General features: G+C 44.0%; 1 protein-coding gene across 9 annotated transcripts in view; it reads right to left on the bottom strand.

Annotated features, from left to right (window-relative positions):
• RBM12 (RNA binding motif protein 12) overlaps nucleotides 1-13,226 on the bottom strand; it is a 51,939-nt gene that overhangs the window by 12,860 nt on the left and 25,853 nt on the right. For 5 of the 9 annotated variants that reach the window (XM_082292873.1, XM_082292868.1, XM_082292869.1 and 2 more), the window contains 9 exons: nucleotides 11,516-11,644; nucleotides 10,841-11,020; nucleotides 10,024-10,098; nucleotides 9,745-9,816; nucleotides 8,993-9,076; nucleotides 8,451-8,540; nucleotides 1,539-1,637; nucleotides 439-525; nucleotides 284-343 (listed from right to left, as the gene is read on the bottom strand). In XM_082292873.1, coding sequence (XP_082148999.1) covers nucleotides 284-343; nucleotides 439-525; nucleotides 1,539-1,637; nucleotides 8,451-8,540; nucleotides 8,993-9,076; nucleotides 9,745-9,816; nucleotides 10,024-10,098; nucleotides 10,841-11,020; nucleotides 11,516-11,644 — 876 coding nt within the window. The remainder of the gene's footprint in view (nucleotides 1-283; nucleotides 344-438; nucleotides 526-1,538; nucleotides 1,638-8,450; nucleotides 8,541-8,992; nucleotides 9,077-9,744; nucleotides 9,817-10,023; nucleotides 10,099-10,840; nucleotides 11,021-11,515; nucleotides 11,645-13,226) is intronic. The other 4 variants (XM_082292872.1, XM_082292863.1, XM_082292864.1 and 1 more) reach the window with 4 other exon arrangements.

A 13,226-nucleotide genomic window follows, 5' to 3' on the forward strand; every position in this document is an offset into this window, starting at 1 on the left:
TGCACCCCTTTTCCCATCTGGGTACAGGTATTTCCAAGTCGTAGCAATCCTTCCCACTGACAGACTGAACCAACTTCTCAAAAGAAGTTTGAGAAGCCCTAGCTCCACTAAAGTGCTACTTGATCGCAAAAAGTAAAAATATAGTATTATTTGGGTTTTGCAGATTTCATCACTGCAAATTCACACTGCATTTGCAGTCACTCATGCTGCCAATAAAAACTAAACACAACCTCACTGCTTTTGTCCTGTCATCTACCAATACAAGCAGTGGGGAACAACTCACCGTAAAGTTAATCTGGCAACCTCCCATCACATAGTCCAGAAATGAATATTCTGTCTCAATCTAGAGGAACAGACAGACAGTGTTACACCTACTCATTTCACTACGATCAGAAAATAAAAGAAGTAAAAAAAAAAACCCAACAAAAATCTTCCTACCTTGCAGGATTTTATCCTAATAATGCCAGAGTTTTTGTAGTGCTTTTTCTTTTGTTTTTTCTCAGGATGAATGCATTCATATTCCACCTACAGAAAGCAAGCACAGAAGAAGCAAGTTCCAAAATATCTGCCTTTACAGGAGAGCAAATTATTGAAACAAGCGGTGTCACACATCCCACAATTTCAGAGTTACCAAAATACCCAGCAGAATTAAGAAATGTAATTTTAGAAGGTCTGCAACTACTTTGGCTGCTATCTGACAAGCTAAATAGGGTGCTTTTGACACCAGCACTGGGCAGAGAAGGCAAAAATCTCAGGGTGGGGAGGCCAAAAAGCCTAGGCCACAGGTTCCCAGTGGCAGTATCTGCCTGTTTGGATTCACTCGCATTCACAAGGTTCTGAATTCACAAGGGCTCGAAAAAAGGCAGGAACCTTCCACTCACTTTTGGATTATGACCCATCAACCTGGATGGCAATTGGAGTAGTCCTGGGCTACATCCTGTGTGCAAATACATCTGACTCAATTCAGGTGGGACATCTCAAAAAGAATGAGATGTCAGGTTTTCACTGCAGACAACAAACCAAAACCAGCACCACCAGCATGTGACTCAACTTACTCTAGACCAGATGACCAAGACAAGTGCCCCTTGGAAGGACTGTTGCTCTCTGTTAGCTGGCAAGGTGACCAGAGTGCTCAGGAGGGTGACGAGCTCCAGCACAAACATTATCTGAGACAAGCTGTGCTTCTGGACTTATCTGTTACAGCACCAACAAGCACTTTTATTTTCACTTGACTCAGCAGAGGCCAAAGCAAGCTGAACTGTTGGGAAAAGTAGCTCAGCAGACAACAGGGCCAGCAGAAAAAAGGCTCAAGGATGTTTTTAGAAATAAGAATGGTAACAGAACCCGAAGAAAACAAAGAAATATAATTCCCACAGCAGTTTTTATTCTTTTCAAATGTTGGCTTAGTAATACAACAACATAGACAAAAATATGCACGCTTGGAGGCAACAACTAAAAGTGTATATCTGAGGTCAATATTAAAAAGGGGGTTTGAAAGCCTGAATTCTGGACTAAGTTAGCAGGCTGAGGAAGCTCACCAGAGAGCCGGCACCAGCTGTCTGCATCTTCGCCAGGGTCGTTTCCAAAGTGCCTATCAAGTCATGTGAGCCGTCGCTGTCATGATCTGCACACTGCACCTGAAAGGAGGAGGGAGCAGGCAATGGGCAGGCTTCCTGTCTTAGAGAGACTGGCCACGGCTCACTGCCCCACCTTCTGTCTGACAGCTCTGCTCTATGCTGGTGTATTCCCCCATGCCATCAGGACTGGGGATTTTGGCCACATCACTAACTGAAACCCAGGAGCAAAGACACACAGCCAGAGAGAATCTCAAGAGAGGAACATATTCACTTCCTCACCCACTTAAATATGCATGGTGAAAAATAAAATCTTTCCATGGTTTAAATATAAGAGATTAAATAAATAAATAAAAATTTTAAAGAAACATTAAAAGCCCCCAAAATTTCACAGCCCAGATGTGTAAATGTGAGATCATTCAGGACAAGATATGCAACTGGGGTAAGGGGAACAAGCAATTAAAACTTTGTTATCTAAGATATGCTCTTTTTTCTGTCCAACAATAGAATCAATTTACAGGAAAATTGCAATTTCCATGCAACAGTAAGTCTGTCTCTTTCTGCATCTTATACCAACCAAATTATAAATACTTTATTAATAAACAGTCATTTTTATGTCAGCATGAAGGCTTTAGAACTAGATAATGCAAAAGAACAATGCATTTACAAATGAAAATATACTAGTAACTATGGCTTACAGCAACATGGTGTCATAGCTCTCCACAAAATCACCAGTGAGGAGCATTTCTAACACATTCAGTCCATATGACTGCAGAACACAAGTAATTCCAGAAGCAGTCAACTAAGGAACAAGTGTAAGCAGCTGCCTCCTCCTCCTCTGAAGCTCACATGCCACACAGATTCAGGGACTCTCTTTCTGAGATCTGCCTTTAGTAATCAAGAAATTGATGCTACTCCAGTATAAACCACAGTGACAGCTTTCTCCTAAGGACAATGGGTCAAGATGAACCCATGGGTAACACCCCAATAAGGGTGTCAAATGCAATGGCTGGGTATCTGAATTTGACACTGGGTTCTTTAAGGACTACTCAAGATCTACATGGGATCTTCCACTGGTATCAATGGAAAACCCATACAAACAGCCAAGTGAATTATGACCTAATGTAGTCACCTAAATAGGAAGCACCATGGCGTAGATGCTGAGAAGGCTAGCAGAGAAAAATTCTCCACTTTTTACTGTCTCATGTGAAAGTCTCCATTCTCACACAAGCTATCTGCCTGATGGTTTGCTAGCTGGTAAACATTTGCAGGTGCAGGGCTGTTGTGAGAACAAAGTGGAATGTTTTGGTTCACTAAGAATAATATTTTGAAATGGGTGGTTATACCTCTTAGCCTATCACCTTGGTAGGTGGTTGACCAGTGGGCCAATCATGTAATTTCTCTTTTGCGATCCATGCTATAAAAAGATGGGGGTTTGGCATTAAAAGGTCGGCTTTTACCATATCTTCTCTGACAATCTACATTGTTTGTCACTGTCCCTGCACACAACAGCAACACCATGGCATCCTTCAGTGTCTTAAGGGCAAAAGATACCACAGAGACTGTTCCCCCTTCTCCTCCTCCATCCTTTCCCACCCCACTTCGTCTCTTCTCTTCTAGACACTCTACCATGAAGCAACTCCCACCCCTCATGCCTGAACTTCACTTGGCTTCTCCCAACAATTCTGATGTTTGCACATCACCCAAAAGCAACTGGATCATGCCTGGGAGGCCAAGGAAGGAGGCTCTTGTGCAGAAGCCACGGTGCAGACTCCCAGTGAAAGGTCTCCTTTGTGCCAGTACACCGGAGACCTACAGGGAATTCAGCAGCTGCCACCTCCACACACCTCCTCTCCCCTCCGTCCTGCTCCTGCTCCCCTCATAGCCATGCCAAGAACCAGTTTTGTTATTAGTTCACAACACGGAATGGCTTAAAACAAACCTCTTTTTACACGGGTTTTTTCTAAGACTGGCCAAGATTCACTGCAGGCAGCCCAAAGAGCAGTGTTGCTGCAAAAAAAACCCCCTTCCAATACTGCAGGACACTGTATAGTTATTTACTGATTATTTCTTTGCAAATGAACTGTCCAGTACTCACAACGAGCCGTGGAATACAGTCAGCAAGGAAAAGGCCCCTTTCATCTACAAGAAGAACTTTCAAAATTCACAGAAAATTGTCAGGGTCCCTTCCCCCACCATGTAGCCCTGGGAGAGGGGCCCTGAGGGCACAGACACGGGGTTTGCCTGCCCCTGCTCAGCCTCGTTCCCATTGCTTGGTTTGTGTTCCCTGCGCGGGCAGAAGGACCCTCGGGTCCCGTGATTGAACAGTTCCTTGGCAGAGCCCCGGCCACGCGGCTGGGGAAATAAACACCTCTGAAACGTCTACCAAGAATCCGTCCATATATATTTCTTTTCCACGGGACTCCTGGTTTGATACATCGTGTTACAGAATCCCCACTGCAACAAATGGTGGAGATTTGTGAGCAGAACGATCCCCGATCCCTAAGCAACTGATCTGTGTGAGTAAACCCTAGAAACTTTGGATTCCTCTTCTTGGTTTTGTTTTGCTATTCCATATCTAAACTGTGGAGGAACTGTGGGAAGACTCTTGGCTCTCAGAGCCGCATATGGACATTTATCTTAAACTTGAAAAGATTCTTGAACAACGATTTGTAAATTTTAGCTTAATTCAAGCTCAAAAGGAACTGAAACACTTCCTGACATGGTTGTTTAAGAACTTTTTCTACGTTTCTTGGGATTTAATTCTTACCAAAGACTTTTGAAACACCGTTTGAACCCAGTTAATTTTTGAGTCAAAATATATGCTGATGGAAGAATATTTTCGTGAATATTATTTAATTTCCGAGACTGTTGAGCAATGTCAGCTGTGTCCTGGTGAAGGGAAGGCTGGCGCAGGGACCGTGCGGCCCAGGCCACGTGCACCGAGCGCTCTGCGAGCAGCAGCGAGGCAGTTCCCGCGTGCGGGCGGAGCCAAGCGAGCCGCAGTGTCGGTGGCGGAGCGAGGCGCGGCGGGAGCGGCGGGACCCGGCGGTGCCCACCCGGCCCCGCACAGCGCGTGGTGGAGCGAGCCCCGGGAACGCCCGGCCGAGAGGGGCGGCAGCGCAGCTGAGAGCAGAAGCAGCAGACGGCAGAGAGCTGAGCAGTGCGGCCCGACCCGGCCCACACGGCCCCGAATGCGACCCCAGGAAGAGCGCGCAGGCAAGAGCAGCCCCGACAATTCCAACACGGGAGCAAGCAAAAACAAAAGAGAAAGCAAAAATGCAGCAAGACAGAAAACAGCAGCCACTCAGAAAAAAAAGATCACGGTTTAGGAATAGTAAAATGGTATAATGTTAAACAAAATTATGGTTTTATAACAAGATGTGACAACCAGAAAGACATAATTCGTGCATGAAACGGCTATTAAAAAAAATAACCCTGAAAAATGCATCCCAAGCTTGGGAGATGGAGAGGTGGTGGAATTCAAAACTGTACAAGGTAGAAAAGGGTTACAAGCATCGCAGGTCACTGGGCCTGATGGTGTTTCTGTAAAAGGCAGCATATGTGCTAAAAATCGTAGTCATGTTAGACAATATCTCCATTATAAGCAACCCCTACAGTCTCCCTTTCCTAATCCCACCTTTCCCTTTTACCCTATATCCTATTACCCCCAGTGTATTCCCAATCTGTTTTTCACCCCATGGCTTCCCTATACAATTCCCTTTCCCTACAACTCCTCTCCGATGCTGAGGGGGGGATGAAAATGGGAAGGGAAAAAATTAAACCCTCTCCTGCCTCAGTTTCCCCACAAAGCATGCTCAGAGAGTTCTGTCTCCCTTCTGTCAGCCTTAAGATGTTCCAGAGAATCTGTTTGGACATTTAAAGACTCAGGAGGGTGGCTTGTTTTGTTTTAAAACTGTTCTTGTTATGTTTATCCAGTTGTTTTCAATGTTAAGCTTTAAATCTCTTTTGTTAAAAACAAACAGGTGAAATGTCGGGGTTCCTCCCCCCCACCATGGAGCCCTGGGAGAGGGGCCCTGAGGGGACAGACACGAGGTTTCCCTGCCCCTGCTCAGCCTCATTCCCCATTGGTTGGTTTGTGTTCCCCTTCGCAGGCAAGGATCCTCAGGTCCCGTGACTGCCTCAGTTCCTCGGCAGAGCCCCGGCCATGCAGCTGGGAAAATAAACATCGCTGAAACATCTATAAAGAATTGGTCCATATATATTTCTTTTCCATGAGCCTCCTTGTTCGATATGCGTGTTACAGTAGTCCCCGCACTGTAACAGAAAATTATTTTGCCTTTGTGTATATGCCATGAAACCTGTGAATACCAACACCCACAAACTTCTATTTTGCTACTTCTATTTGATACATTTGCTATTGCCATTTAAATAACTATGGGGCTGAGCCATTGCTTTCACTTATTTTTCACAAAACTGTCACAAAGATTAGGCTGTGTTACAAATACGAGCTGTTCTTAACACAGAACAAGAACATCACTCTGCATCACAATGAAGAAAGAATTACCATAATACTAGGTAGTATTTGATCAAAAGATTTATGTTCACACATATATTCAGCATGTAATCCTCATACACAGCTGGCAAAGTTGTTGTTTAGGGATACACCAAAATGTCTGTTTTCGCTGTGCTGAAGTTCAAGTTCTCCCTTCCCTGACTACCAGTATTTCATGCATAATTGCTCCTAGGTAAATTTTTGGAAGCCTCAAACAAGAGGTTTCAAGGAATTGTCCTGGGTTGCAGTGTATTCTATTACCATCCTCATGAGCTGTTGAAACCAGGTGGGGCAGTGTTTCCTTGCCTCCTCCCTCCGGACCATCTTCTGTTAATGGCCCATCATTGTCCTGCCACATGACTCAGAGATAACTCCCTCCGGACCATATTCTGTTAATGAGCCCATCAACACTTTGCCTCATGACTCATTACCCCATTGTGAGATGCTCCACCCAGAGGGAGGAACCAAGCATTCCATCCTGGATATAATCTGAGATCCCAAACACCACAGACACCCTTTCTGTGAATCTACTGGATTCCCAGTGGACAGGAGCTACATAGCCACAACTGGACCTTCTGAGGAAGAGCAGCCCCTTCTACAGGATCACCGCTTCAACAGAACCACATCCACCACTTCAGGAGGACTGCAGCCACCATCTTATGGGACTGCTACCGCCCCCCTGACTAACAGGGCATCAGGTTGTATCCTGACTCTGTCACTTTGAACCAGTGGTTTCTGCCTTTTTTTTTTTTTAATTTCCCTATTAGATTGTTATTCTGACTTGGTGCCTCCCACTGGTTTGTTTTCAAACTAGTACAGGAATAAATTCCGAATTAAAAATAAAACAGTAGTGCAGTAGCATATCATATACTTTAGTGTTGTTAGTGAAACTCCTGCCTGTCAGTCTAGACTCCCCTGACTAACTTCCCCAGCCTGTTAAGGACAAGAACAGTTTAATCCTATTTCACAGCTGCATTGGGAAATTTCATAGATTATTTGCACACACATCAAGAATTTTGGCTTAAATGAACTAACAGCAAAAAGTTATCTTTTGAAGAAGAGGTCATTCTAAAGTGTATTCCAAAGCACAGAAAGCTTCTAGAAAACAAAAAAAAAAAACCCCAAACAACAACACAAATATTTCTGGGGTATAGCAAATACAACCCCACAAACAGCATGTGTAAGCCATGCCATGTCATGTCAGTTCTAACAAATGACAATATGCACCTCTTAGCCACCTCCTCTACATGCTTGCTGCACACTTTTGAACCAGGATGACTTCTTTCTGACCTAAGACTGTTGATTCCCCACCTATAAGAGCTCACAAACACCACTTAGAACACTGCCACCTATCAACAAGCCCAGCACACCTGTTGGAGGTTAGGATTTTTCCTTTTTTTTCCTTTCTCTCAGGGAATTTTTCCCCCATTTGTTGCCTGAGAGATGAGAATGACGATACTTAAGAGAGACAAAAGATGTAGCCAAGAGGAGTAATTCTTAGGACCTGCCATACTGCACAAAGAACAACATTAGCATGCATCCTTTTTGCTAAATCTTCCACATCAAGCTTTCAGCATGAGATTTCTTCAGAGAGAATGAAGCAGTAAAATTCTGCAAATGTAAAGCATTTAGGTGTTAGATAAGTAGAGAGAAATTATATTCACACAGAACCATCTATGGATTTAAATGCCTTTAAATTATCAATGCATTGCTTAGAAGAAAAATTAACAGATTAAGTTGCTATCAGATTTTATTTTGCAGAAATATATTAAAAGATGTAATTGTTCTGCTAAACCTCCACAAGCCAGGACCACAGAGAATTAGTTATCATATAAAAGACCACAAAGAAATGCAGTTCTGACTCAAAACTAAATTTCCAATTGAAAAAGAAAAAGAGTGGGGAAAAGCTTCCAGTCTCATGAATGGAAACATCTGATAGATGCTCAAAGTCCTCTCTTGTGTCAGTATCCCAAGGTACTCAAGTTTGTCCAACACCTGCAAGCTTCTCAGTTAACTTAGAAACAGTGCTAGAAAGCCACAATGAAAAAAAAACCAAAACAACCAAACAAGACACCACCACCAAAGCTCAGCTTGAAACCCTGGCCAGAATAGTGAAAAAAAGCCCAGTTATAATTCTTCTTATGACTAATAATTGGAAATTGTGTCACTTCTGCATTTCCCGAGTTCTCAATTTGACAACTCATAATGTTTTAAAACAGACATATAATCACTTATCTGCCACACTACAATTCTAGAAAGGCAATCTAATAATTTAAATATGACTCGACAACCTGATAACTCACAGCATCAACAGAGAATGGATGACTTGGAACAACAAAGAGAATTCCTGAAGACTCTACCTTGATAGGTTTATTAAAATCTCCACCACAGAAAGTTTGCAAGGGAACACTGAACTTCCTCCAGCATGGATTTAAGTTGTTCTTGATCACCTTAAAAAAATTACAGCATAATGTCACATGAGGAATTCATCATTCAACTCACTAGGAATCATGACATGAGGGCTCTTCACCGCAAGCTAAGAGCAGCCTCAACCAGTTCAACCCTTGGCCTATCAATGGCCAAGCAACAGCTCCGTAAGAAATAAAAGCTTGATGCTCTGGGTAAAGTTAAATTTTACAGCCAAGCTCAACACCATTGAAAAGGAAGAGAGGCCCTCTTCTCACATGCTGTCCATGGTCAGACTCCTCACTCAGGTAGCTCCATCCAGTCACCAGGCAGCAAATAAACAATTTGCTGTAGCCATAGTGAGCAGAATACCTTTTTATAGAATACAACTTTCTCTGCAAAACTGGTGCAAAGCATAACCAAGAGTGGGACTCCCACTTTTGGTAAAAGTAAGCTGTCTGATCAACTCAAGGAAAACATCGTGTGGAAATACTACCTCTGATCTGTACACAAGCTGCCATGTTCCAGCATCGCTCTGCTTGTAAAACTCCAGAAATGGATCCGATTTACCTAAGAAATCCTGCAAACAAAAACCCACCAGAAGTAATCAGCCTCCTCTATATTTTACCAAAATGAGTAAAGAATTAGCTAATTGGTATACAATACTTCAAACAAAGAACAAACGAACTATACATTTGTTTTCTTTCCTCACTTTTATTTCCCTTTTTAAAACTGCTGCACTCTGTAAGTCATGAGAATTTATCAACTCCAATTCCAAGATCTCCTCAGATCATTTTTGTCCCTATAAATTACGTCATTTTACTAACTGAAAGTTAGGTCACTAAATCCCCGTATTGGCCTTTGGCTTAAAATAACATTGAGCAGTACACCTAAATTTCCACCTTTTCTTCTTTAACAAAAATACAGAAATATCAGTTCACAGCTACAGTACTCACTGGAGACAATTACGTAACTGATCTGTATTAATATACAGAATGTTCCAAAGCCAAAATAATACCTCAAAACCTAAACCTGGCAGTTGAGTTTCTGGTTTGACGTTGTGGTCTTCAACATGCAATTGTATCTCCAGTCTACTCCATTGTAAATAACACAAAACACAGTGAGCCTTTGCTTACACACGGATTACTGGCTTAGCTGAATGTCTGCAAACACAGAGATTCCTGGCCAAAAGGTACAAAACATAACTTCTAGAGAAGCATGGAATGTAGTTTTTTTAAAAATAAATACCTTTTTGTCCAAGTTTTGGGCTTCAATTTCCAAGTATACAACCCTGGTATCTTTAATCTCCTCTGCTGAAATCTATGCCATGGAAAATGAAGGGGGGGAAGTAAACAAGAAATCACAGTTTTGCTTACACTTTGTCCAAAAAAGAAACTGCAGTTTCTTTTAAATATCTCTCTCCTGTATACATGTAGCATTTGAAGATATACTGACAGACAACCAGAAAAGCCACTTTATCCCAGACAAGATATTGAGAGAGTTTTTTCACACAAAAACCTCATTTACCGTAATAGTGCCCTTTCCTGCTGGCTTTCCCTGCTTCAATTCCAGCGGTCGGGTGAAAACTGAGCTGGACACAACCTAAGGGTAGAAGGCAGATAATAAAAATATCAAGTTAGACAAAGAGCAAAGAATTACTCTTCATGTGCAAAGTTTTCAAACTCTTGTAAAAGTTCTAAAAATATTTAAATGTGTTTCCAACAGTGACAGCCATCAGTTTGTGCTCCTGAACAGTCTGAAAATTATCTTCTTTCACTATCCAGGAAACAGTGCCCACAAACACATCTCCAAACTTAACTTTAGCTTCCTATTTTTGCTACCTCTTAGAAACGAGAGGCATTGTCATCACAAGCAGCCAAAAAGCTGCTAAAAACAGAAAATACTATTTAATTTATTGAATCTTTCTTTAATAATATGAATCCCACTTTTCTTCTCTTGCCTACTATACAAACCCCTTCTCAGGAAAGGAACATAGAATCTCGAGTAGCCTTATTTCCCCTGATGGTCAACTTTGTGCAAAGGAAACTCCACGAGAGCCCTCCAAGCACCATGCTTCCTTACTCCCAGACTGCCTTTAGTGCTACAAGTGCCTCCTAAGTTAAGCAATTAATTAAATACCACATGTATTTCTAACCTTTGCTTTGTGATCAACATAATGATTTTTCTAACTACATTCAACGGTAACACAAACGAACATGTTTAACAGTGTTTTCAAATTTGAGTATGTTGAAGCCTTTGACAAAGCAGATTTTCACTTCATTTTTTATAATAAAACCAACTCTCACTTCTTATTTTGTACATCACTTAACACGTCTACACGCACCTGTCCCAGTGTGCACTCAACCCCTCCCAGGTAGTCATCGTCATTTAAATCAAAGGACTTGTTATCAATATCATACACGCTGAATTTCAGCTTCTGCACTTTCTCAAAGTAGTAGTCCACAACCAGTTTCTTGCAGAATTCAGGGTCCTGGCAGTTCTTGATCTTTTCCGTGCGATCTAGCTGCACAAACACAGGAGTAAAGCTGTTGATAATGAGTACGAAGCCCATACTCTCCCACGCAGCTTTTTACCTGCACCAGGTGGACACAGGCACCAGCAAGGCTACACACCCTGGACCATGCCTTGCGCTCAGTGACAAACCAGGCTGATCAATGGCTCCCCAAGAAAAGAAATAGCATTGAAAAATACACACTATCATATGGGAAAATTCTGAAAATTAGGGGGAAAAGATTGCTGAAACACTGTATTCTGGAGTGTGTGCTCTAGAGCAAGTCATACCGTAACAGGCAAATGAACCTCCTGCTGCAACTCTGAGGAAACAAGTCAGCAATTAATGAAACCACAGAAGGTTTGAGTGTGGGCACTGTGACTGACCACCAATTGTAAATCTGAATTAAGTATGTCATGCACCTGCCAGGAAAACCTACGGGATGGAAAGGGGGAGACTCGGCCTGTTTACACCCACCGGCAGCGCGCGGCCGCCGGCCGCTCTTACCTCAGCCCACCGGCCACCGCCCGCGTCCTGCAGCAGGACGCAGAGGGGGTCCGACCTGGAGCCCAGGTCCCTGTCGAGGAGGCTCCGGCAGGACACGGACAGCTCCACCCGGGACACGCACGCGGCCATCTGCGGGCAGAGCACAGCGTCAGAGGGCCCGGCCCGCACCCCGCGCGCCCCCGGTGTGGCGGAGCGGAGGCACGCGCGGGCGGGGCGGGGCCGCGGCTACCGGCGCTCCGCGGCCCCTCCCGCCCCGGGCCAGGCGGGCGCGGAGGAACGCGGTGCCTCCGCGCAGCCGGGCGCCGACTGCGGCCCGCCTCGCCCCGCCGCCGTCCCTCGGCTGTTGAATTCACCTATTTCTACCGGGCTCTCCCCGCTGCTCCCGCTCCCCGCGCAGGAGCCCTTCCCTCTGCCTCGGTGCGCGCTGCTGCCCCAGGTTTCTACAAAGGGCCGGGCCTGTTATCCCCTCCCTGGGACCGCCGCTCACAGCCCCGCACAGGGACAGGGACCTCCGTCCCGCCAGCGCCGCAGCCACCGCCCCACGCCGAAGAGTCGCCGCCCCACGCGATGAAAGCGCTGCCAAAGCTCCCCCTGCTCGCCCACGGGAGCCACAAAGCCCACGTGCTTTGCCGTGCTGGCTTCCAAAACACCGTAACATCATCCCACAACCAGAGGATAACTAAATTTTATTACACATTAAACTGCAGACAGCTTCTGTTCGAGGAACAGCTATAATTCTCAAAACTGAATCAGAAGATGAGCCTTCAAGCATCAAAATATTACAGAGACTGGACAGGTTGAGGGCTCTACCAAATGCTTTAAACAGGAATATTTCACAGAGAAGCTCCTTCTGAGTCTGGAAAATAAGGAAATACTTGCTTTGGCTTTCTAGTACCCGAGTACCTCATGGCTTCCTCATACTTTCAGGGTGTATATATTTAACTCAAAAAGAGGAGCTTTTATTGTATAACATTTAATCCCTTGGACATCCCAGTCTGCAATCTACTCTGGACAAATGTTAACAATGTCACTTAATACGCCAGTGCATGGCACTCAGGTGCTCCAGTGAGCAGGACAAAATTAGCAAAGCTTTAGGCAAAGACAATCATAGTGCAGCTTTCAACTAAGGTCATTGTCATCGTTTTGTTTAACACCAGTATTTTCAAAAAAACTTGTTTGAAGTGGTCTGGTCAACTGTTCAAACTACTGGCAGGAGCCATCCATTTTCCACTCTGTCGCCTTCAGCCCCAAGTAAGATTCACAAAGAAATCGCTGCCTTTAATAAATACATTTCCCATAAAATTGCAAGTCACAGCTATCAGGTTTTTTCTTGACCTCCACATACCATTCCACCAGACCAGCTTTCATCTCACACAGACTCACATCTGTGCATTTGAGGTTCTACAGACAACAGCAAAAACTTGTTTGACACCCACTATTCCGACAACAAGATCAGGACATCTAGTCTGGGCTCCTTTGCCAACATTTTTGCCTCTGTTTTTCTCTACTGCAACAGAGATTTCTGTACTAACAGGAGGCACCTTTCCTCCCCCTTGGAGCTCAAAGAATCAGGAGTAAAGTTAACCTCAAAGAAACAGCTCCCCATAAGCTTTAGCATCCCCTGTCAGCAGCGGTCCATTTCTGGGAGGAAACTATTACTGCAGATCTTAAACTGCATGCAGAACAAGCCCACACATATTTATTCCATGTT

This window comes from Coloeus monedula, assembly GCF_965178545.1.
Source record: "Coloeus monedula genome assembly, chromosome: 17".
NCBI classification, from domain to species: Eukaryota; Metazoa; Chordata; class Aves; order Passeriformes; family Corvidae; genus Coloeus; species Coloeus monedula.